At 42.7% G+C, this 26192-nt stretch overlaps 1 protein-coding gene and 1 long non-coding RNA gene across 2 annotated transcripts in view; one reads left to right on the forward strand and one right to left on the reverse strand.

Annotated features, from left to right (window-relative positions):
* ASAH1 (N-acylsphingosine amidohydrolase 1) overlaps positions 1 to 15347 on the reverse strand; it is a 31805-nt gene extending 16458 nt beyond the window's left edge. The window contains exons 1-2 of the mRNA XM_049866628.1: positions 15026 to 15347; positions 2955 to 3001 (exon numbers count right to left, since the gene is read on the reverse strand). Of these exons, the coding sequence (XP_049722585.1) occupies positions 2955 to 3001; positions 15026 to 15106 (128 nt within the window). The 5' untranslated portion in view covers positions 15107 to 15347. The remainder of the gene's footprint in view (positions 1 to 2954; positions 3002 to 15025) is intronic.
* Positions 15348 to 15428: 81 nt separating this feature from the next.
* Positions 15429 to 23613, forward strand: LOC126065966 (uncharacterized). The gene is made up of 3 exons (XR_007514967.1): positions 15429 to 15957; positions 20652 to 20984; positions 21414 to 23613. It is a non-coding gene; the product is annotated as an uncharacterized LOC126065966 (long non-coding RNA).
* Positions 23614 to 26192: the final 2579 nt, after the last annotated feature.

Genomic DNA, 26192 nt, shown 5'->3' on the forward strand with positions numbered 1-26192 from the left:
CTTTATCAGCATAAAACTATGCCTAAGACGAGCCAGCGTTTGTGCCATTATTGCTCGGCCCAAAGGATCATAAAGCACACTCTGGTGTTTGTTACAACACTTCCAGGCTCTCAGACGAAAATGGTACACAAACATACGTCTACAGTAGGAATGGGTTATCTCCCAACTTGAGTCTTGAATGACGATTCTTATTTATACTTGTTTTATCATGAGTAATTACTTGATTCTCTAATGTTGCTGAGCTTGATGCTCCCTTGCTGTGTGTATAAAGTTTTATAAAAATGTTACCTAGTGGCCACTCACCTTGTGACTCAGGTAGAAAAGGGATGCACACTCAAATTTAGAAATCTAAGTTTAAATGAAATCCCAATGGATGAATTTTGTTCTTCTGAAAACACTTTCAAGTTCCCATTTCTTTAGTAGCTGATATCCACATTAAAAATTATAATGTTTAAATCCGAAAATAAAGCTTTTCATTGGAACAAATTCATGCAGTTTCTGACTGACCACAACTTCACATGTAAAATTACTGTCTTATTAGAGGCGGGTGCTCCCCCGGCAGGCGTTTGGATTCCCGTGTTTGGTAACAATGACTAATTAGTACTCACTGGTGCTATGCATGCGGGGCACAGTCATAAAATATGTGTTCTCCTGTGAATTCCAATCAGTGGCTCCTCCCAACATCTAACAAAACTCAAACCACGCCCCGTTCCTCCCCAAACCATGGATTCTTTTCCAGTGGAGAGGCTCAGATAGGCTCAAGGATTCCAAAAAGGAAATGAACTCATTACAGAGGGGATTTCACTTAAGTGAGGATGGGAGACTCCAGACTACAGTAAAACCTCCACTGATCAGAATTCTTTGAGGAAACTGGTTAATTGGATTAAGAAAACTATACTAAGAACTAAAGGTTAACCCTAATCCCACATCTTAACTCTCATTAAGTAATTTTCTAAAATATCTTAGTATTTAACATCTGCACCTCAATTTCTCATGGAAATAAGGGCATTAGCCTTATGGGAATAGTGAGGATTACATAAGATATGCAAGACACTCAGCAGCACAGGCAATCGGGAGTCATTACCATGGTCTACTTTCCTACTGGAAACCCTAGTGAGGTTCCAGGTCGGCAGTTCGAATCCACCAGACACTTCTTGGAAACCGTTTAGGGCCATTCTATAGGGTTGCTATGAGTCAGAATCAACTTGACGGCAGCGAGTTTTTTTTTCCTACTTTGCTACAAACAAGTATAAATGAATAATTTCTGAGAGTTAACATTTGCTGTGATCAGGTCAGCATAATGTTAAACACTGACTGAACCCACGGGGCACCCAGGTGGCTTGGAAACTAGTCCAAGTGATGTAATATACACATAGACAAATAAGATGGCAGGTTCTAAGCACCCAGTGAGCAGCAGAAAAGAAATGCTAATGGGGTTCAGATGGCTACAGGGGAGATCTGCTGTCAGTCCTTTGATCTGCAGCATTGATCTCACTGGTCAGGCTGGATAAGCAGGTACATCACTCTTTTTTTTTTTTTTCACTCTTCCCTCAAGTTCCCCATACATCCCTCCAGAACCTAGGTGCTTGATTGAAAAGGATGACCCCTCAGGTACAGAAGTTTTGTTTTTCATTCAAAGGGATATGAGTACTACGTTTCTCTACCAGATCTCAAGGTCCATTTGTTGTTCGGAGGATTGCAGCAGATATTAGGATTTTAGTGTAGGAAAGAAGGCTAGCAAAGGAATCCAGCAGAAATATCAAGCGAAAAATAAATTATACATATACACACACGTATGTATAAATGTGTACATGTGTGTACAAAAACCCATTGCCATCGAGTTGATTCTGACTCCTAGCGACCCTATAGGACAGAACAGAATTGCCCCAAACGGTTTCCAAGGCTGTAATCTTTATGGAAGCAGAATGCCACATTTTTCTCCGGTGGAGCAGCTGGTGGATTTGGTTAGCAACCGAGGGTTTAACCACTGCACCACCAGGGCTCCTTCCCATGTGTATATATGTGTGTGTACATGCATGCACACACACAGTCACACACTCAGACATACATACACACAGCAACGTAAAGCTAGTTAAATGTCTAAGGAAGGCTTCCAGAGCAATCGATTCAGCAGACACACACCAGGCGTACATGAAAGGCAGCAGAGGAAAGACCTTAAACATGGAAGGTGCTCATTAAATGTTCAACGAGTTGGCGCAGTGAGACCAGCCAAGAGACCAAATCAATGAGGCTCTGAAATCCAGACCAAGATGGCGCTAGTGGAAGACTGGGAGAGAGCAAGCCATTATAGAGAGGGTGGCAATAATGCTGAGGCTGATCACCTCTAAATTAATTCCTGCCAAATATCAGCCTCTTTGTACATAAAGGTCAGTAAACCGAAAGAATTCAATTATTCAGTTTCTCTCTATCTGGGATTTAGAATCCATTATTCAGATAATAGCAGCACAATAGATGTAATTCGGAATGTTACAAAGAATGAAGATGTCAGCTGATGCTACTGGTTAACGTCCTACTCTGCCTTCTCCAACATCCAAGAAGGCTACTTTTTTTTTCCATGTATTTTTTTAAAAAATTGTTATAAAATGTATATAACACAACGTTTGCCAATTCAATGTTTCTTACATGTAAAATTCAGTGACACCAATTACATTGATCACGGTGCGCAAAGGGAAGAGCAAGGGGAAAAAACCCTTCCCCCTCTTTCTCTATGATTTTGGTAACAATGGACATTTTAATGATGGGTATTTTCATATTTGTCTAGGGTCTTCACCAAAGGCATAATACACAAGCCTGAGGAAACAAATATTTTGTCTCGGGATAGAAGACATGATTTAAGTTTTTATTCATACCATTATTTTTATGAAAGAGATGATTAGATAGGGAAAAATCTCCACAAAGTCAAAGTGAGTTCTGAACATCTGATGTTTACTCACGTTGGTCCGGAAGGGGGATAGGTTGATTTTCTGCAGTCTTCTGTCCACTATTTAAAATATAAAGAAAATTAAAAGTTTCAGTATATAACAAATGTTTGCTAACTGAATAATCTGTATTAAAAAAGTTATACTTTGTGAAGACAAAATCAAATATGATTTTGCCTTTTTAGACTATTTCGATACCCCTTAAGACAAGAGCCTTTTCCTCTCACAAAAACTTGTAAAAATCCCAAACCATTAACTGCATTTTTAGTCTCATTTCAATTTGCGCAAGTACCAAAAAATGAAACAACAAACAAAAACCAACTGAACCCACTGCTGTTGAGTCGATTCCGAGTCATGTCGACCCCAAGTGCCAGGTGTTATAATTTGGCTCTTATATTGCAAATATATTGAGTAAAAAGAAAACGTGAGAAAGTAGATGGACAACATTTATGTTGAGTTGATTTATCACTCTAAGTTTATCACTACTTTATGTTGTTGTTGTTAGGTGCCCTCGAGTTGGTTCTGATGCATAGTGACCCTACAGGACAGAGCACAACTACCCATAGGGTTTCGAAGGAGAAGCTGGTGGATTTGAACTGCTGACCTTTTAGTTAGCAGCCATAGCTCTTGGCCACCGCACCACCAGGGCTTCCATTACTTTATTGGATGCGGTGTTATTTGAATTTATGAGCCAAGTCTACTGCAATCTGCCCTGGGATTTGCATCCCAAACCAGATTTTCATGGCACACTGAGCAGGCCCCTTCACAATCTGCTCATAAATTACCATCCCAGCCTCATCTCCTGCCACTCCTCCTGATAATATAGCCACACAAATTAAAGCTCTCTCACCCAGGGAATAGCGTGCATTGTTCCTCTTTGTCTCCTGGCAAACGTTTGGTTATCTTCTAAGACCCAGTTCAAATACTGTCTTCTCTGTGAAGTCTTCACCTTCCTCCTACATAAAAATAGCCAGGCCCTCCTCTACACTCCCACATCATTTGTATATATCTCCATATTTACGACACTACATTATAATTATTTCTGTCTCTCTGTTCTCCTTGAGGTAAAGACCAGTCCCCAACATACAGGCCATTGCCTAAGACAATGAATGAATGAGACTGTCTTGGGGAGCATTGTTCAAGCTCAGTAGCAAAATAGAATTTGTTCCTAACATAAAATCATCAAAGTTACACAGACTGTATGATTTTTTTATGACTAGTTCAAGATAGTAACTGTGTCTATCTCTCCTCCACTGGAGACTCAGGACTGTAGAACTTTTTTTTTAAAAAAAAGTAAAAATGCACAAGAGGTAGGGTATGGAAGGAAGCTACTGGAACTGTAGTTTGAGCTTAGAAAATACATCTGTTGCTAATTTGTGTGAGGATGGATTTCACATTTTGCTTTAACTTTTAATAACATGGCAAGTATATGAAGTAACTTGACATTACTTCTGATTCAAACATTGTCATCAAAACGACTTTACCACAGTGTAAGTTTTACGTATAAGCTCTGTTTTGGGAGCAGCAATTACTCTGGGATTAGAATAATAAGGATGTAAGGAGAGTTAAATTGAGGGTCCTGTAAACAGATGTGAAAAACGACAGGTTAAAGCCCTACTAGAAACTTAATCTCCCTCTTAGAAAACAAGGGCAGCATACACGTTGCACAGCAACCAAATATCTAGCCTGTAGGATTTTGAGTAGAGTCCGAAACAGCAGTGCCCTGCTCAAAGACGGCTGCCAGCCACGATGCTTTGCATGTGTGTCACTCTCCACAGTCCTGCCAATAATCCAATCTCCTGCATCAGGAAGGGCTCACTACACCTCTTCCGAGTCTCCCATTCTAGGGCTTCGACCTGCAATATTTCCCATTCTGGTTACCATTCCAGATCACCCAAATTATAAAAATTTGGGTCTGTTCTGGTTTTGCTTCATTCGCCATCACTGAACCAGCTCAAATTGGTTCAAAGCCCTGTTTCAAAGCCAATAGTGTAGCATCTTCTCTCTGACCTCTCATAAGGCCCCTGAGATTAAATCAGGCTCACCTGGATAATCCCGAATAATGTCCCCATCTTAGAATCCTCAACTAAATGCCATCTACAAAGTGCCTTTTGCCATAAAAGGTAGCATATGCACAAGTTCTGGGATTAGAATATGGGCATGTTTGGCGGGCCACTCTTCAGCCTAGCAGAGAATGCAGGCGAAAAGATATTTTCAAAGATGAAACACCTAAAATCTCAGTAGAGATCAGGAACAACATATCAACATTTTCAATCAGTTTTGATGACAGGGAACACTAACAAGGAGTCCCAAGTAAGCAAAATATTTCCCCCACCCAACCATGAGAAAAAAAAAAAAATCAATTCAAAACTCCACAAAAAAAAAACCCCCAAAAAACCTGTACCACAAAACTGTGACGTAAATATGAAAACAACAACAAAAACCCAAACCCATTCCCATCAAGTCGTTTCCCACTCATAGTGACCCTACAGGGCAGAGGAGAACTGCCCCATAAGGTTTCCAAGGAGAGGCTGTTGGATTCAAACTGCTGACCTTTTGGTTAGCAGTCAAGTTCTTAACTACTGTGCCACCAGGGCTCCATGAAGCAAACTAAAATGTGGCATAATTCTGTAAGTACTTGAGACTATATCTGAATATTCTTTAAGTCCAAGAGGCGCTTTGGCTTTAGAAGACATGTAATCATAGCACAGGGAGTAAAGACCAGCGTTTACAAGTCATACTTCTTTAGCCACTGTTTATGGTTTTCCTTTCTTTACAAGGAAACATAGACAAAGCATGGAAGCCTCAATTACTGTAACAATTATGTCATCAGCTGTGACTAGGCAAGAGTAACAGTGTAGAACTGAAGAAGGGAAGCAAGAAACGAAAGGTAGAGGAGACAAAGATACCCATCAACAGTATTTCTATACAGTAGCAATGAGCAAACTGGAAAAGGAGATGGAGGAAACCACTCCATTTATGACAGCATCAAAAAGAATAAAATACTTAGGAATAAATCTAACCAAGAAAGTGCAAGACTTGCACGATGAAAACTACAAAACACTGTTTAAAGAAATTACAGATTAAAATAAATGGAAAGGCACTCTGTGTTCATGGATCAATAAAACTTAATATTTTTACTCCCCAAATTGATCTACAGATTCAATGCAATTGCTGTCAAAATTCCAGCTGGCTTCTTTGTGGAAAGAGACCAGCTGAGCCTAAAATGCACATGGAAATTCCAGGACATAGAAGAGCCAAAACCATCTTGAAAAAGAAGAACAAAGTTGGAGGACTTACAATTTCCAATTTCAAAACTTACTACAAAGCTACAGTATCAAGCAGTGTGGTACTGGCACAAGGACAGACATATATAGATCAATGGAGTAAAATGAAGAGTCCTGAAATAAACCCCATGTGGTCAGAGTAGAGCCACACTCCAGAGGGTTTTCAGTGGCTGATTTTTTTTCAGAAGGTGATTGCCAGACCTTTCTTCTAGGTGCCTCTAGATGGACTCCAACCTCAAACCTTTCAGTTAGCAGCTAAGTGTATTAACTGTGCACCACTCAAGGACTCCCTCTCATTTCCTATCAACTGCAAATCATATATCTGATAAGTGACTTATATCTAGAATGTAAAAAGGACTTTTTGAATTCAATAATAAAAAGATAAATGACCCAATTTTTTAAAAAAATGGGCAAAAGGGATCTAAATAGTCATTTCTCCAAAGAAGATAAACGTCCAACAGGCACATGAAAAGCTTCTCAGTATCATTAGCCATCAAAACCAGAATAACACTTCGCACCCAAGAGGATATAATAAAAAAGACAGACAGTAACAAATATTGGCTAGGATGTGCAGAAATTAGGACCCTCGTACAATACTGGTGCAGCTGCTTTGGAAAACTGGCAGTTCCTCAAACGGATAAACACAGAGTTACCATGTGATCACTTAGGGGTACTCTACCCAAGAGAAATGAAAACGTATGTCCGCACAAAAACCTGTACGCCAACGTTCACAGAGCGTTAGTCACGATAGCCAAGAAGTGGGAACCACTCAAATGCCCTCCACCTGATGAATGAATCAATAAAATGTGGTATATCCAAACAATGGAATACTAAGCAGCAACCAAAAGGAATGAAGTGCTGATACGTGCGACGACATAGATGGACCGTGAAAACATTATCCTAAGGAAAAGAAGCTAGTCACAAAAGACCACATACTATATGATCTCCTCTACATGAAATGTCCAGAATAGGCAAACCTACAGGAACAGAGAGCAGATTAGTGGTTGTCTAGAGCTCCAGAGGGAAACTCTGATAGCCCAGTGGTTAAGAGCTACAGCTGGTAACCGAAAGGTCGGCAGTTCAAATTCACCAGCCACTCCTTGGAAACCGTATGGGGCAGTTCTACTCTGTCCTATAAGGTCGCTGTGAATCAGAATGGACTGGACAGCAACGGGTTTTTGTTTTGTTTATTTTAGGGCTATGGGGGAGGGGATGGGGATCTGGGGATGCAAAGTGTGCAGGGTTTGTTGTTGGAGTGACAAAAATCTTCTAAAATCAATTGTGGTGATGGTAAGTCAATTCTTTGAATATATATAAAAGTCATGAATTGTACATGTTTAATAGGTAAACTACAGTACGTGAACTATATATCTCAATATAGCTGTTAAAAAAAGGTAGAATGATGAAAGTAAGCTAAATTTTTATTCATCATTGCAGTATGAGATTAGAGAATGCCTAAAGTTGATTAATTCAGACAAATATAAGGCAAACATGTTATAAAAATTCACAAAGATAATGAAGGTCAATGTTAAAAACATATAGCAACTAATACAGCCTGGCACCAACCACCAACCGAAACAGGCTGGGCTGCAAACATCTACCATGGAAGTTCAGGTGGGTTTTGGCAGAATCTCACCCCTGAGGACAGAATTACCTGGCCAACTAAGAGCAGAAACAGTCAAAAAGTGGTTGCTTCTAGGAAAGGATCCTGGGGTCGAAGAAATGGGGCAGGGGACTGTTGCTTTTCACCATAACAGCAACAGCAAAAACCCAAACCCACTGCCTTCGAGTTGATTCCAACTCATAGTAACCTTGCAGGGCAGAACAGAGCTGCCCCCACAGGCTCCAAGGATTGGCTGGTGGGTTCGAACTGCCAGCCTTTTAACCACGATGCCACCAGGGACACCCGTCTATCTTACTTCATTTCTTAACCATGTACACTTTGATACGAATTTAAAAACTGCATAGTTTTATTTATATTATGTGGAGAATTTCCAGAGACCAATTCTTTGACATCATTTAAAAATATTCCTTAACTGTTGGGACCTAAAATTATTTAAAATTAATAAAAGCTGCTGTAATTGGGGAGCCATGATACTTTAAAGTTCACTAGTTCTTTTTTAGTAAATCTGAAAATGGATGCCCCAAAAAGCAGCACCCTAGTTTACAGAAAGTCTTAATTTGCCAATAGGAATTTTCTAAACAGGTCATTTCATAAGGGCAGTTAACCTCAGAAATGCAAGTCTCACTTCATACTAACTTATTTGCCAACAATTCTTCTAAATATCAGACCTTTTGGTCAGCTTAAAATGTGATCGGATTCACAAAAATCCAACTTGATGCACTTTTACTGAATTTGACTCAACAGCAATGGGCTTATTGGATTTCACGCTGGAAGAAATTTTACAGTCCTATTCTGGATGCAGGAGCCCTGGTGGCACAGTGTTTAAGAGCTCGGCTGCCAACCAAAACGTCAGCAGTTTGAATCTACCAGCTGCTCTTTGGAAACCTTATGGGGCAGTTCTACTCCTGTCCTATAGGGTCACTATGAGTTAGAATCAACTTGACGGCAACAGGTTTGGTTTTTGGTTTGATTGTGGATGGAAGGCTGTTAATGATCAGTATAGAGGCGGTGTCCAGTGTGCCAGTCCAGGGCTTCCCCTGCTCTATCACGCACCTGTAACAATAAAACCAATGCCTTGAATTACTTCCTAATAGGGAACGATCAACACTTAGTTCAGGGCCTCGAAGTATCCCTAGAATCAAAGTAGTAAATAATGACTCTCGTCCCTCCTCATATCTGCATGCCTTAGGTTCCAAAGTCAATGCGAAAACCACATTATTAGACGCGTTGCTTACTAGACAACTGTGGGCAAAGTCAAAAGTGCTCTGCCAAGGCTTAGGACAGAATTCAACCTATCATTGTGATAATAACTGTGGGCGTCTGAGATTGCTAAGACATTTACTATGATGATGCTGGCTGCAATAAATAGACGTGAAATCTGCATAGAATCTGGATGCAAGAAGGGTAAATGTGATGGAAAATAGGAAAGGCAGAAGCTATGAGGACCAGGGTATTTCAACTGCTCAGGAGACAGTAACATCAGAGCCATTTTAAACAAAAAAGTTTTTAAAAACAAGTTTTGGGGGTAGGGTGGAAAGAGAGCTACCTCCTCGGTCTCAAGGGAAAATTCTGCACGTGAGAATTCTGCCTGGGAAAGACAGGTTCAAAAATCTATTTACAGACCGAGATAAAATTACAGTGAGCTCTTTTGTTATTCAAAGTCTCTTAATAGCCCCAGATTTAACCACACATGGTTTTCATAATAGACAACCTTATCTAAGTAAGTAAAAATTTAAATAGATGAAAGTTAAAGATGATCGATGGTATGTAGTATGCTGGGTATACTGCGCTATTCCACCACAGGGGAAAAAATCAAACTTACCAATTTCTCTCTCTCTGTTTTGCTCCCTTCGGCTGGAGGAAATGGTAAAAAATCTCATGTTTTAATATATTTGAAACGCTAGGGAAAAAAATCTTCAAAAGACTTTTCAGGTCAGTGGATTCTCTACTTATTACTGGTTATTTGATAGGAGCTCAAACCTCTTTGAAATTAACCAGTTGTTATGTCCTCCCTACTCACTGAGAAAAACTAACTACAGAGCGACTAGATATAATATCTTTAGAAAAGTACCGTATAACGAGAGTAGACTCTCTACCTTCTCAGCTGTCAACTCCATAATGACGGGAGTGCTTTCCTAGCCACTCGATGCCCCACCGCTAACTGCAATGTTAGAGCTAGTCCAGCTCGACATACCTGAGTTCTGCTGAACTGGTGAGGACCACAATGAAACATAAGTTTCTAATAACGTACAAAAAAGTTCAGAAAGCCCTCCTGTGCTTGTCTCATGTCATAGATTCCAAAAAAGTCAATAAAATGTAATTTAAAAAAAGTATATATGAACTTTGCTGATATCCATGAGAAAAGAAGTTGAACTGTACTTATAGCACGAAAGTTTTTAATTTTTTCATTCAGCAACAACTATTTTCTAAGGATGTGTTTCCTAAAATGTTTTCTATGTACAAATTAGCAGAGACACATCTATGGAATAAAGGCACTCCCCTTATGCATGTATCAAGTTCAGGTGAACATGCAGATTTTTTCATTTGTCTTCTGGGCTTTGACGGGATGACACTTTATTAACTGCTTTTATCCAGGAAAAAGGAATGTTAATAAATCCCCCAGGAGGGCAGGGACCCTGTTACATTCCAGCATCCTAACAGGGGCTGGTACGTAGCAGGCACAGGGTATTTGTTGAATAAATGAACAGATGATACCTATGTGCTCTTCCTTTGGAATGCTGGGGAATAGCCAGGTGCAGTACAATAGAACTGGCCAGGCCAGAGGGGGCTTATGCGATTCCAGCAAACAGTGAAAATCGTTGCTGACGCTGATTCAGTAACTCGTGCCAACAGAGTTATTACTCACACGAGGAGCTGATGCAGAAAACCGTTCAGTTCAGGAATTCATTACTGAGCCCTTTTGTTCTATTTTCACGCATTTTATGAATCTGCTCGGATTTATTACCGAGAACGCTCATCTCGCTCTACTTCCTCTTCTTCTGGTCACCCCTTAACCTACGGCAATCTATTTCCTGCCCCCAAAACTGCTCTGGCCAAGGTCACCATGAGCCCCAGTTGACAATCACAATGGATCCATGACCTCTCAACAGCATACAACACAGGCAACCCTTCCAGGCTCTCCCTGAGCCTCGGTAACACTCATTCTCCTGGTTTCCCTCTGCTCTGGCTGTTGCTTCAACTTTGCCAATGTCTTCTCTACCCCGACACATAAAGGTGCAGGTTCCTGGGGCTTTGCCTAGGCCTCTTCTTCTCATTCTATACCCTCTTTCCAGGTGAGCTCATCCACTATGGCTTTGGCTTCAAATCGTATTATTACGCCTGTGACTTCCAGTGGAATCCCTGGGTGGTGAAGACCGTGAACACGATTGGCTGCTAACCAAAAGGGGAGAAATTCAAGTCCACCCAGAGGTACCTTGGAAGAAAGGCCTGGCAATCTACTTCCAAAAATGAGCCACTGAAAACCCTAAGGAGCACACTGTGACACACACGGGGTTGCCACGAGTCAGAACTGACTAGAGTGCAGCCATGACTCCTAATGCTTCCTTCTACACTCCAGTCGCAACAACTTGGTGGCTACCTCCCAGCCACCTGCAATTCAATATAACTAAAATGAAAGTAATCTTCATTCTTCAGTCCCCAAACTTCTCCCTCCCCATGTTCCCTAACAGCAATGCCACCATCCACTCAGCGGAGCAAGTCAGAAATGTGTGCTATGTTGCCACCTCACCCTCCCAGCCCCATCCCTCCCAGCTCTGCTTTTCTACCTTTGAAAGTATCTCTAGAACCAGCCACTCTCTCCCCTTGCACTGATACCAACCTCATGCAGATCACACTGGACTAGTCTCAAGGCTACCCTTGCTCCCCTCCAATCCAAACTGATCAATTTAAAGTTTAAAAAAAAAAATTTTTTTTTCTCTGGTCATTGCTTGTTTGAAACCATCCAGTGGGTTCTCATTGCCCTTCCGGTAAATTCTAAAACCCTTAACTATGTGCAGGGTCCTGGGTGATGAAGTCCTCTCTCCCTCTCCAGCGTTTTCTTGTGGCAACACCCCTCACCACCACCCTTACCCCTTTGTGATTTTAAGAAAACAGGCCTTTTAATAGATTCAAAAAAAGGATGACTCCGTAAGACCTCCACACGTGTCACATTGTGAAAAGCTGCAAAAACAGTAAAACTAAACACCTCCCCAGATGGTCCAAATCAAACGACTTTTGTTTGTAATTTAAAACCAGTCCTCATTATTATCTTTTCTGCTACAAAGAGCTTATCATATAAGGACTCAAACTGAAAAACTGCTTATTCTTGTCTGAGAATGAGGTCCCTAGACTTCTGGGAGGTCACCGAAGGTCCTCTTGGCTAATGGGTCCCAGGATTTTCCAGAGCAGTATAAAAAGTAACGGGTGCCCAGCACGAGGGGTTCAACTTTTTATTCTGCCAGGTAGAGATGTGGAAACATCCTCTTCCCCTACACACACACATAACACCGACCTTTGCCACTATTCTACAAAAGAAAGGACATTTTTAAAACAACAAAAATCGGACATCCACAAAATCAGAATAAAAGCTAACCTTCTAAATTAATAATTATAAGTCTTATACCCTTATTGTTTTCCTTTCATTGACCAAAAAACCAAACCAAACCCGTTGCCCTCGAGTTGATTCCGACTCATAGGACAGAGTAGAACTGCCCCATAGGGTCTCCGAGGCTGTAAAAATCTTTAGGGAAGCAGGCTGCCACATCTTTCTCCTGCCTTTTCATTGAAGACCTTTGAAAATAGCTTCCCAAACTGATACACCAGTGGCTGGAGCCAGTTTTGACAAGCACCGTTCTAGTCAAGTCACTAGATTGTTGACTCTTCTTGTTCTGAAGACAGCTTTTAAAATATCATTGCTTGGGAAAATTTAGTATTGAGACAGCAGAAAAAAAGAGAGCCATCCCTGACATCTAGCACTGACCCAACATGCACAGTAGGACCTTGGTGTTAGCACTGTGACACCCACGGCAGACCCTTCTTCTTCTCCTGTTTGACTTAATCTCACAGCAGACCAACCTCAGGCAAAATTACTCTGAGTCAAAGCAAGGCCACTTCATGATTCTGACTAAGCACAGACAAAAGCAAGAGCTTTGTGCAACCCACAAAATACCAAACACCCTCTGCTCTTGCTAAATGAATGAAGGCTGCTTCTGGGCCCAATCATTGACCTGCCCCACTTTCTGACAGCTGCCAGTGCTTAGCAAACCCCTGTTTCTTCAGACCCTCCCCCAAATCACCCAACCAAAGGTCAAAATCTGTAACAGGTTCTTTCTCATACCCTCTTCCCAAGGCACCACACACACTGCCAACACCCATGTGTCAGTGGAGGCTTGTGTGTTGTGATGATGATGAACAGGTTTCAGTGAGAGACTCGGAAGAAAGACCTGGCAATCTACTTCAGGAAATCAGCCAGTGACAATCCTATGGACCACAACAGTCCGATCTGCTATAGACGGTGGGGATGGTGCAGGACCAGGCAGCATTTAGTTCCACTGTGCATGGGGTCACCATGACTCGGGGGCTGACTGGTCCCCAGCCAACGCCACTCTCTTACTAAGCAGCCCCATGGATCCCCGTGGTGTGTGCTCTCCCTCCCTGCAAACAGCAATAAACGTATTCAATTATAGGTGTGTTGCTGGTAGTCTCTGGCTAAGGGGCACTGACAGTATCAAAATACTAAATTCTTAAAAACTTCCTATAATCCTAGCCACTCTAAAGGAAATTAATTTCCTACCCAACTCTAAAAACGAACCAAAAAAAAAAAAAACCAAACCTGTTGCCACTGAGTCGATTCCGACCATAGTGACCGTACAGGACAGAGTACAACTGCCCCATACCGTTTCCAAGGAGTGCCTGGTGGACTGGAACTGCTGACATTTTGGTTAGCAGCCATAGCTCTTAACCACTGCGCCACCAGGGTTTCCACCTAATTTTATTTTTCCATAAAACAATCCAACTCTTTGTCCATGTTCATATACTGTGTGTCTTTTCTATTATAGGTATCACTGTTCATGGTATTTTTAGCCTGCTTTTTTGGCTTAACATTATATAAATTTTTAATGGCTGAATGATATTCTGCCATGGTTTTATTCTTAAAGCATGTCCTTACAGAAACAGAAGAATAAAAAGAGAGAAAGCAGATCTAGCCCCCCTCTCAATATCCCACCTAAGTTATTTAGGATCACCTCACCTAGCCTCAGGTCAGATGCACCCTGATTCCTATTTATCTTATCTGTTGACATAGAAAAATAGTCTTATTGCTTTTAAAGGAAAAAATTGTGAAAGAGCCCCAGACTTGGCTGTCAGGAAGCATGACTTTCTGTTCACTTCTGTAAACAAGTGTGACCTCTGGCTAGAGATTTTCCTTTCTCTAGGTCTACTTCCTCTTCTGTGCCATGAAAGAGTCGGGCTAGTCCCTCATGGCTCTTGGAGTTATGAACTCTGTGGTCCTGTGACTTCCCTTGCTGGAAAAACCACGGGACAGGGGGTGACAGGACCGTGACGGCTGCAGCAGGTCCATCGGGCCTGGCTGTCACCGAAGCGGTGACGGGGCAGGACCCCGAGCAGGACTTGCTCAGGAGAAAGCACCTGTCGCCAGGCAGAGAACGCCAAAGTCACCAAGCAGGTCGACTGCAACTATTTCTCTCAACAGTTCAGGATGCGAGAGAGCCCTAAACTGGTTGTACGAGTACAATCAGTCAAACTGACGGTGTGCATATCACACCCTGACAGTCTGCAGAGGTCAAGATTTCCTAAAGGGTGTTCTTGCTCCAGCCTGTACTGAATCACCGAAGCGGGCAGTTCACCAGCCCGCACTGCGCCCACATCGCCGCGCACCAAACCACAGACCCCCACAAAAATGCAACTCGCAACCTGGATTTCCCACCCCCCTTCCCGCCCCCCTGCACCTGCGCCCCTCGCACCCGCGCCCCCATCTGCACCCGCGCCCCCATCTGCACCCGCGCCCCCATCTGCACCCGCGCCCCCATCTGCAGCTGCGCCCCCCGCACCTGCGCCCCATCTGCAGCTTCGCGGCCCGCTCCTGCGCCCCCCCCGCTCCTGCACCCCCATCTGCAGCTGCGCGCCCCTCTCCGCGCGCTCGGTTCCAGCTCACCCACCGGCGGCGCGTGCTGAGCCCTGGCGCAGGTGGCGACCGCGGCCAAGAGGACGAAGAGGAGGCGACCACGACGACCCAGCATCCTTGCAGCCTCCAACGCCGCGGCGAGGTATGCCCTCCCAGGCTGGGGCCGCAGCACCGCGCCGCGTGACCGGGCCGGGACGCACCACGCGCGGGAGAGGGGGGCGCGGAGGGCCGGGGCCGGAGCAGACGACGCGCCCCTGGGTGTCGCGGGGCGGAGGGGAGAGGGAGACTCGCGGACCGCCGGAGAACGCAGACCGGGAGTTAGCGCTGGTCCCAGAAGCCGGGTGTCGCCGGCGCCCCCCGACCCGGCAGTGGTTGGGCCCAGCGGAGCCCCGCCCCGGAGGGGGGGCCTGGGGCGGCTCCCCGAGACGGCCCCGCCCGCGCCCTGCGCCTGGCCCCGCCGCTCCCGGCCCGCGCCTCCCGGGACCGTGTGTGCTGCGTCCCCGGAGGGCCCGGGGACAGGGGTCTGCGCTGAGGCCCTTCGGTGCCAGACGCCCACGAAACGGACTCAAAGAGCCTCAAGGCGCAACGTAAACCAGGCCAGCTTGCTGAGCAGAGCTGGTCCCCCGCGAGTCGGGTCGCTGACCCTGACCGTGGAGGCCAGCAGCGGCCCCAAGTGTCCGCGCTGCAGCCGGGAGGGGAAGATAATCGAGTCCCCTGGGCCCCGCCAGGCTGGTGAATCATCACCCACGGCACAGCTGACAAGCAGCAGACCTTAGGCTTCAGTGCTTGCCCTTAGACAAAGGTGGGACGACCAGGTAGGACCTGCCAACCTCCCATCTGATTGACTGAGCCTTTCCCCAGCAGTGCGTTTTCACCTCCCTCTAGTTGGCTGAGCTGAGCCAAAGCTGGGAGGGGCCTGGGGACTTTCAGTGTCTGCAGTCAGCCTCTGAAAAACAGAAGATTTGTGTAAGTACTTCCTTGGCGTTGGTGCCCATCTTGGAAGCCATCACCCTGGTTTAAAAAAAAAAAAAAAGGCGGCCAAGTTATGTAAAAGTCCAATGGGAAATCCTGCCCTCTGGCTTGTACTTTCTGATTGAGTCTCTAACCCAAGGCAAAAACCCACTGCCATCGGGTTGATTCGGACTCATAGTGACAGAGTAGAACTGCCCCGTCGTTTCCAAGGAGCGCCTGGCAGATTTGAACTGCCGACCTTTTGGTTAGCAGCGATAGCACTTAACTGCTATACCACCAGGGTTTCCCCTCTCGAACCAGTATTTTTAAACATGCTTCCATAAGACTCGGAACGCTGTCACTGGAATCTTCATGTATTTGTGCCTTTGTGTTTGTGAAATTAAGATTTTACCCATCTGTAGTTGTTCCTTAGAGTAATTAAACTATCTTTTCATTGGAGGTTGAAAAATGAGAATTTGGCTTTTTTCTTTTTTTTTCCTAGTTTTAGGTTAAAATTTTTTTTTTAAAATCTAGAGATGACAGTGTGGTTGTCTAAGAGCCCTGGTGTTGCAGTGGTTAAGAGACTGGCTGCTACGACTACATGGAGCGCGGCTGCCACCACGGACTACTCTGACAGGGATCACAATGGAGGTCCTGGACAGAGCTGGAGAAAAATGTAGAGCAAAATTCTGACTCACAAAAAAAGACCAGACTTACGGGCCTGATGGAAACTGGAGAAACTCAGGGAGTGTGGCCCCTGGACACCCTTTTAGTTCAGTAATGAAGTCACTCCTGAGGTTCTCCCTTCAGCCAAAGATTGGACAGGCCCATAAAACAAACTGAGACTTAATGGGCATACCAGCCCTGGGGCAAAGATGAAGGGGGGGTGGGGGGGGAGCTGGTAATAGGGAACCTAAGGTTGAGAAGGAGAGAGTGTTGACATGTCATGGGGCTGGCAACCAACGTCACAAAACAATATGTGTACTAATTGTTTAATGAGAAGCTAGTTTGTTCTGTAAACCTTTATCTAAAGTATAAGGGAAAAAAAAGATTGGCTGCCGACCAAAAGGTCACACTTGGAATCTACCAGCCACTCCTTGGAAACCCTATGGGCCACTTCTCCTCTGTCCTACAGGGTCACTGAGTCAGAATTGACTCCAGGGCAATGGGTTTGGTTGTTTTGCTTTTTGTGGGTGTCTTTAGGAAGGAAGTTTGACTTTTGAAATATATCACATGATTAAAGTGCTTTGGGGTTCATGCATCAATAGTAAGCAAATAGATCATAGCAAATGTTCACTAATTATTTAAAAAATATTTACTGTGTTCCTACAACGTGCCAAGCGTTTCTCTGGACACTGGGGACAAGCAGTGAACTCAAAAGACATGAGGCTTACATTATAAGTGATAGGCAATAAACATAACACATAAGCAAATTATTGCAAGGTGAAAAATGCTATAAAGAAATAGGGCAAGAGGGATCAAGAGTCCAGAGGCTGGGAGTGAGGAGAGTTACCATCTTAAATCGGGTGGACAGGATAAGCATTACTGAGAGGACGATGCTTAAGCAGAGATGAAAGAGGCCAGGGAGGCAAACTTGTCGACAGCGAGTGTCCCAGACAGAGGGCACAGCCAGTGCACAGTGAAAACGCGCTGGCAGTGTGGCTGGAGCGGAAGGAACAAGGAGAAAAGAAGTAGATGAAGTCAGGCCGATTTGGGAGGTGGGGCGGACGGGGGCAGATTTTGTAGGGCTTTATTTGGAGTTTTATTTTGGGAGCGTGGGTTGTGGGTCAATATATTGAATTAGCTTGCAGCTTAAAATCGATTTAGAGGATTCCACATCTTTTAGCATTTAAATAGCTGTTTGATTTGAAGCTCATTCACCTGAAATGCTATTGAAACCACTTGCAGACATATCATTAAACACGCTTTTTCCCTGTGAGAGGAGATTGGTGGTTATCCAGCAAAATCAGATTCTTTATGCAGAAAACCTGTCAATTGACATAATTTCCTTAAAACTTTTGAAGGCCTATTATATACTCTTGGAGCCCTAATGCTGCAGTGGTTAAGAGCTCGGCTGGTAACCCAAAAGGTCGACAGTTCGAATCCACCAGCCACTCCTTGGAAACCCTGTGGGGCAGTTCTGTGCTGTCCTATAGGATTTGCTATGAGTTGAAATCGACTTGGCAGCGGGTTTATTATATACTTTTGGTTCTATTTTCAGACAGTATTTAATTCTAGTATCCTACTATCCTATGCATTTGTTTTTCTTATGTGTTTATCTATTTTTACTGACTGCGTTCTTTAATACTAGGAAGATACAGAAAGCCAAGGCAAGTGGGTGGCCTTCATAAAAAATAGCATTTAAATGTACAAATGAATGATTATGTTGGTGGGAAGGGTGGTTCAAATACTATTTTGACAACAAGCATCAAGTTTAAGACTTGGATAACCTGTTTAGTCTGCAGGACTCGGCATAAGTAATCAGATTGTTTATCAGAATAGCTGATGTGCTCGACCAGCTGTGGGACTTTTCTAACCTCTATCAGACATTCCTAAGTCTCTGAGGTGGAGGCTTGATGTAAAATCATGGCGTCCTAACCACCCCACCCTAAATGAAACCATATACAGCACTGCATTACCCCGAATAGGTATGGCGTGATGAAACAAAACTGAATATACAAAATGTGTGCTAGAAGATAAGAAATACGGAGATAATGTTTCCGTTTGAAAAAGAAACATTTGAGCGAAGTACTTACCAACGGGTCACTTTTTTAAAAAAGTACTTAGTATACTTAGCGTATTACCCGAGTTTCAAAATTTAGATTTTTGTCCATCTTTTCAGGAAGAAATCCCGGGGGTGGGGGGAGTAAGCAATCAGGAGTCAACGTAAAATTATGACATGATGGTTCCCCCCCGCAGCTTTATCACACTAAGAAAGACTACTTGTTTTATGTTTTACATTTATATAGAAAAATATGTTAAATCATTACCTTTTCATACGGGGTATAATGATACTTCATTCAATGACAAAACTAAAAATTTAGTGGTCACATAATCTTGGAGTCCTGGTGGCGTGGTGGTTAAGAGCTATGGCCAATAACCGAAAGGTCAGCAGTTGGAATCCACCAGCCGCTCCTTGGAAACCCTATGGGGCAGTTCTGCTCTGTCCTGTAGGGTTGCTATGAGTCAGAATCGACTCTACAGCTGTGGGTAATTGAATCTAGTTATTCCCCCATAGTCTCTGAGGGGCCCAATTACAAGCCAGAAAGTTCAGCAGTTCAAACCCACCCAAACGTGCCTTGGAAGACAGGCCTGGCTATCTCCTTCTGAAAGGTCTCAGCCTTAAAAACCCTATGGAGCAATTCTACTCTGCACACATGGGGTTGCCATGAGTTGGAATCGACTGGATGGCGACCAACAACATGATGTCAAAATAAAATATTTATTTTAATTATCCTTTTCTTCAGTTTGCACTTATCTTTCTGTTTCTTTGTGAAACAATCAATTTTGATGTCTTGTTGGATCCCTACACCCCAAATATGTTAGCGTTTGAAGAGCCACTTCTTAAAAAATCATTTTGTCCTGTTTCCGCTTTCCTTGATGAGACATATGGTTCTGAGCCGAAAGTTCTCTGTCAGTTCAGCTCAAGTCCAGTAATCTCTGAATCTTCTTCTTGTTCTGACTTTGTGTCTCTGTATGGTTCCATTTGACATAAACTGTTATAGCTACCTATTTAGTGCTCTGGAAACCCTGGTAGCGTAGTAATTAAGTGCTATGATGCTAACCAAAAGGTCGGAAGTTCGAATCCACCAGGCGCTCCTTGGAAACCCTGTGGGGCAGTTCTACTCTGTCCTATAGGGTTGCTATGAGTCGGAATTGACTTGACGACAGTGGGTTTGGTTTTATTTAGTGCTCTAACCAGTGATTTCTCATAAGTTTGTTGGAAATTCATTTATTTGCCCGATAAATATTGAGCACTTACCACAAATATTGGACACAAATATTCACCCAGGGGTGCCAGGTAAACAGTGAACAAGTAATTCCTGCCTTCATGGAGCTTTTAGTCAGTGGTTGAGACCAATGAAGATGGAGGGAGAAGGTCAATCAAATGAGTATATTGAGAACTTTCAATACATTTAGCTTATCGTTCCAGACTCTGCCCTCTGGTTTAATAGGAGACATTGCAGGTATTTCACATACCTCAGTTCTACTCCCATTGGCAGCCAGGTGACTTGGGAGAGATTTATCCTTAACTTTGGGGTGGCCCTAATTGGCCTAAGACATTTAAGCTTACCCTACCCCTCTTGCCACTGTGCTTGGTTTAGGCCTTAATCACTCAGACCCCTGAGCCAAACAGGACTTTTGCTCTCTGTTGAGGCGACTGCTCTCTCTTCTTTTTTGTGTGTGTGTATGTGTGTGTGTGTGTGTTTTTTTTTTTTAATTATGTTTTAGGTCAAAGTTTACAGTGTGAATTCATTCAACAGGTTTAAACACAACATGTTTTGTGACATGGGCTGCAATCCCCGCAATGTGTCAGCACTCTCCCCCTTTCCCTTTCTACCCCGGGTTCTCCATGTCCATTCATCCAGGTTTCCGGTCCCTTCCTGCCTTCTCGCCTTTGCTTTTGGGCAGGTGTTGCCAATTTGGTCTTGTATACTTGATTGAACTAAGAAGCACGTTCCTCATGCGTGTTACTCTTTGTTTTATAGGCCTGGCTAACCTTTGGCTGAAAGGTGGACTTTGGGAGTGGCGTCAGTTCCGGGTTAGCTGGGTGTCTGGGGGGCTCTCTCTTCTTACAGAAATGAGTAAGCTAGTAGTCCTCACGGCTGCTGGCATTCATACTGTAAACTTGAAGGAGCCGCCTAAGGATGAAATAGACGCCGCAGACAGTAGAGTGGAGAGACGGAAAGAAACTGGGTCATCGAAGACTTTGCCAAGATGCTAGAGCGACCAACTTTGGAGCCTGCCCAACAACTGGCCTCCTCGTTTGCATGAGCCACCCCTCTCCTGTGTTGCTTAAGGCACTTCTGGTCGGCTTGTTTGTGAGTACAATTATTGTATCTTACAACATCCTGTAGGGTCACTATGAGTCGGAATGGACTGGATGGCAAAGGTAAGAGCCTCCTAGCAGATAAGCACGTAAAAATAGAGGAGGGTTTACTGTGAAGCTACCGAAGCTTAACTTTCAGGAGATTCACCTGCAGAGACCCCTATAAAGGCCTTCTCCCTAATTTTACATTTGAAATTTGATATTCTTTTCCTTAAAAAGGACCCCCCCGCCCCTCAATTATATAAGCCCCAGGCCCCAGAAAACCTGATCTACCATCAGACATTTCTGGGAGAAAACTTCGATTTTTCTCCCCAAACCACTCCATGTCTCCCTAGGGAAGGAGTGACTTACCTAACTGGTAAGTAGTCGCAAGGGTCACTACAGATATGTGGCCTGGACTCTCTCTGTGTTTCTCATTCAGGCCTGCCCTCCCGCAGTGGTAAGCTCACTGGAGCAGCCCTGGATGGAAAGACTGGAAGAAGTTGCTGCCTTTGACCAGATTTCCCAAAATTGGCACCTTTCCAACAAACTTGAAGACCCTGTGTTAAACACGATGGCTGTGGAGACGCTGAAGGAGGCAGCTGAAAGAGGAGCCCTGGGAGATGTGGCGAGAAGGCCATCAAGGAACAGAGACCCCTGCCCCAGTAGTACTGGTCCTGGCCTCCCCAGCCACCTCCCCTCCCTTGGTTTACTCCTACTCATGTTAGACACTGGCTATGCCCCCGGAAAGCGGTTGGCATTTGTCAAGCGCTGAGGGCATAAATTCATTTCAGAGGAGCAGATGGCATCTCCCGTTTTGACCTCAAGTGCAAGCTGGTTTCTCCATCCCAACGTCATCAGCAATAAAGCTGATACTGATGGTTTTCGGTGTCTGTATCTGTTTCTCAGTTGTTTCCCAGGACGTAAAGGAGTGTGATTCATGATCACCCTGTGATGACAACAGAAGCCAGCGTTAGCCATTACAGTAATAACATGCATATAAAACGTACCGAGTGAGCACTAAGTACAAAGGAGATCACCAACTGCAATAAAAGGTTCACATGTAGTAAAATGCAAACTCCTGATCCTGGGTTTACAGTTAAATATGTGTGTATGTATATGTGCTTATAAGTGTAAGTGCATATATGTATATACACACGTGTGTTTGCATATATGTATATATGCATATGGAGCCCTGGTGGCGCAGTGGTTAAGTTTTCCGCTGCTAACCGAAAGGTTGGCAGTTTGAATAGACCAGCCACTCTTTGGAAACCCCATGGGGCAGTTCTACTCTGTCCTATAGGATCGCTAGGAGTCAGAATTGATTTGATGGCCGTGGGTTGTTTTTTTTTTTTTTTTTGTTATCTTCTGCGTTCCTGCACCTGGGCTGCTGAGTTCTGCTCCTAAGATCAAGTACCATTATAAATTCACTGACATGACTATCTACTGGGCCCTCAATACCTAACAAATCTGATTCCCATGAACATTATCTCTTCCTTAACGACTAGTTCAGAACACTTATTAACCACTATATCTTCTGTTAGGAAACCCTGGAGGTGTAGTGGTTAAGTCCTATGGCTGCTAACCAAGAGGTTGGCAGTTTGAATCTGCCAGGCGCTCCTTAGAAACTCTATGGGGGCAGTTCTACTCTCTCCTATAGGGTCTCTATGAGTTGGAATCAACTCGATGGCAGTGGGATTTCTTCTGTTAACAACCTGCGATATGCAGGTGACATAACCTTGCTTGCGGAAAGTGAAAAAGACTTGAAGCACTTACTGATGAAGATCAAAGACTACAGCCTTCAGTGTGGATTACACCTCGACACGAAGAAAACAAAAATTCTCACAACTGGACCAATAAGTAAATCATGATAAACAAAGAAAAGATTAAAGTCAAGGATTTCGTTTTACTTGGATTCACAATCAACACCCACGGATGCGGCAGCCAAGAAATCAAACTACATATCGCATTGGGCAAATCTGCTGCAAAAGACCTCCTTAAAATGTTGAAAACAAAGGTGTTACTTTGAGGGCTAAGGTGTGCCTGGCCCACGCCATGGTGTTTTCAATTGCCTTATATGCCTGGGAGACCCGGACAATGAAGAAGGAAGTCCGAAAAAGAATTCATGCCTTTGAGTTACGGTGTTGGTGAAGAGTATTGAATACACCATGGACTGCCAGAAGAACAAACAAATCTGTCTTGGAAGAGGTACAGCCAGAGTGCTCCTTAGAAGCCAGAATGGTGAGACTCTGTCTCACATACTTTGGATATGTCATCAGGAGAGACCAGTCCCTGGAGAAAGATGGCATGGTTGGTAAAGTGGAGGGTCAGCGAAAAAGAGGAAGACCCGTAATGAGATGGATTGACGTGGTGGCTCCAACAATGGGGTCAAACATAGCAACGATTGTGAGGATAGTGCAAGCCTGGGCAATGTTTTGTTCTGTTGTACCTAGTGTCACTGTGAGTCAGAACCAACTTGACAGCACCTAATAGCAACAACATAAGTTATAATATCTACTAGGCAAAGAATGTTGCTTGCTTTTCTTTTTCAGGAATGTATGGGCTATTCCTGAATATTTGCTTTTCTGTAAATTTTAGAACCAGCTTGTCAAATTCTAAGCAAAAATTATATATCAGAGGAGAACTGGTATCTTTACAATATTGAATCTTTCTTTCTGAGAGCATAGCCATTCTCTCCAATTATTAAGGTCTTCAGTAAAGTCGTTCAAAAAAGTTTTACAATTTTCCACATAAAGAGTTATACATCTTTGGTAGGTTTATTTCTATATCCTTCAAATTTTAGTACTATTATAAATTATATCTTTTTAAAATACAATTTAAAAACTATTGCAGGTGTATAGAAATGCAATTGACTTTTGTATATTGATTTTGTACCCAGTAATCTTGGTAAATTTCTACTAATTCAACAAATGTATCTGTAGGTTCTTTCATGTTTTCTACATAGACAGTCATACTACTTATAAATAATGACACCTTTGCTTCTTCGTTTTCAAATCTTATACTTTATATTTTCTCTAACCTAGAATCTCCAGCACAATGTTGAACAGGAGGATGTTAGGGCAGACCAGACCCAGACCCATTGCCTTCGAGTCAATTCCAACTCATAGCGACCCTATGGGACAGATGAAACTTAGCCCATAGAGTGAGGGCATCCTTGTCATATTCCTGATTTTAAATGCTTTCAATTTCTTGTGATTAATTATGCTGTTTGCCCTTGCCCCCTTTTTGTAAACAAACAAGCAACAACAGAAAAACTCGGGAATGGTTGTTGAGTTTAGTTAAGGAGCTTCACCTACACTCCCCTCCCTCACCCAGGTATTCATATGGTTTGGTTCTTTTAAAATGCTAATATGATGACATAAATCAATAAATTTTAAAATAATAAACCAGACTTGCATTCCTAACGTAACCTGAATGGTCATGGCTTATTATATTTTTTATACTTTGCTGGATTTCATTTACTAATATTTTGTTTAGTTTTTCATTTATGTTCATGAGGGAGACTGGCCTGTAATTTTTCTTTTCATGTTTTTTACATTTTATCTGTATGGTGTTGGTATCAAGGTTATGCTAACCTTGTAAAATGAACTGGAGAGTAATATTTTTTTGTTCTGTTATAAGGGTTTGTGCAAGTTTGGAATTATTTCTTTCTCGAACTCACCTGTGTGGGTCTGGTATTTTCTCTCTTTTTTTTAATTTTTATTGCGCTTTAAGTGAAAGTTTACGAATCTAGTCAGTCTTTCCTACAAAAATTTATATGCACCTTGCTATATACTCCTAATTGCTCTCCCCCTAATGAGACAGCACACTCCTTCCTTCACCTCTCTCTCTTCGTGTCCATTCCACCAGCTTCTGACCCCCTCTGCCCTCTCATCCCCCCTCCAGACAGGAGATGCCAACATAGTCTCAAGTGTCTACTTGATCCAAAAACCTCGTTCTTCACTAGCATCATTTTCTGTCCCATATTCCAGTCCAATCCCTGTCTGAAGAGTTGGCTTTGGGGATGGTTCCTGTCTTGGGCTAACTGGTATTTTCTTTATGAGAAAGTTTTTAACTACTGATTTAATTTACTGGAGTGGTTGTAAGTCCATTCAGGTGTTTAATTTCTTCTTGAATCAGTTTTGATAAGTCGTATTTTTTTTTTTTTAGAAATTATAGTTTCATCTAACTTTTCAAATGTTACCTAAAAATTTTTATGAAATCCATTGTTATTATCTCCATAGCATCTGTAGTTATGTTCAGTTTTTCATTTCCATAAATTGTTATTTAGGTCTTTTCTCTTTATCTCTTGATCTGTCTCTGTATGGATCTCCTCAAAGAATCAAATTTTGGCTTTGTTTATTCTCTCAAAAAAATTGTTTCTCTCAGAAATGTTTGTGTTTGTTCCCTACTTCAGTATTTTCTGTTCTTATTTCCTTTTTTTCTACTTCCTTTGATTTTTTTCCAAATTATTATCATTTTTTTATGTTGGATGCTTAGCTCATTAATTTGGAAGATTTTTCTTTTGAACTATAAGCACTTGGGCCTATAAATTTTTATTTTCTGTTTTTGCTATCCCCATGTTTTGATATATAGTGTTTTCGTTTCACTATAGTATTTTGTGATGATTTTATATTTTCCATTAGATTTCTTCTCTGTCTACTGAGTTTTTTAAATGAATATGTCAACTTTTTTTTTTTTTTTTGCAAATCTATAGGATTTTATCTTTCAAAAACATTCCATGTGTGGTTAAATTTGTAACTTATTTAGAAATTCCAAGAGGGAGAGTTTTGCATTTTTGATGGTTTTCTCTATATGGTATGTATTTCTTTTAGAGTAAGTATATTTGGAGAATAACAGAGAAATGAGTATTTTTCATAAGCCTCCAAAGAAGGCAACTTTATGTGGACCAGAGGCAAAGTAGCAGTTCACTTTTTAAGTTGTCTTGTGGCATGACTTCTAAATTAATTGTCTTTGTTATTTATTTTTATTTTTGGAGACTAGCTTTCTGGCTAAGCATGGAGTCAATTTTTGTTTCAAAGCTGGCACCGGAGCCCCTAGTATGTGATTCTCCAACTCAGGGCGCAATGGAGTGAGAGCTGAATTCTGCTTGAAAAAAATCAAGGGGCATTTTCATGGGAGAGTCAAGAGGAAATTTGCTTCCTGGTCATTTTTGCTTGGCTTTCTGTTAAATGCCTGCGTCTCTGCCCATTGCTCTGTT

Source organism: Elephas maximus, chromosome 22 (genome assembly GCF_024166365.1).
Source record: "Elephas maximus indicus isolate mEleMax1 chromosome 22, mEleMax1 primary haplotype, whole genome shotgun sequence".
Lineage (NCBI taxonomy): Eukaryota > Metazoa > Chordata > Mammalia > Proboscidea > Elephantidae > Elephas > Elephas maximus.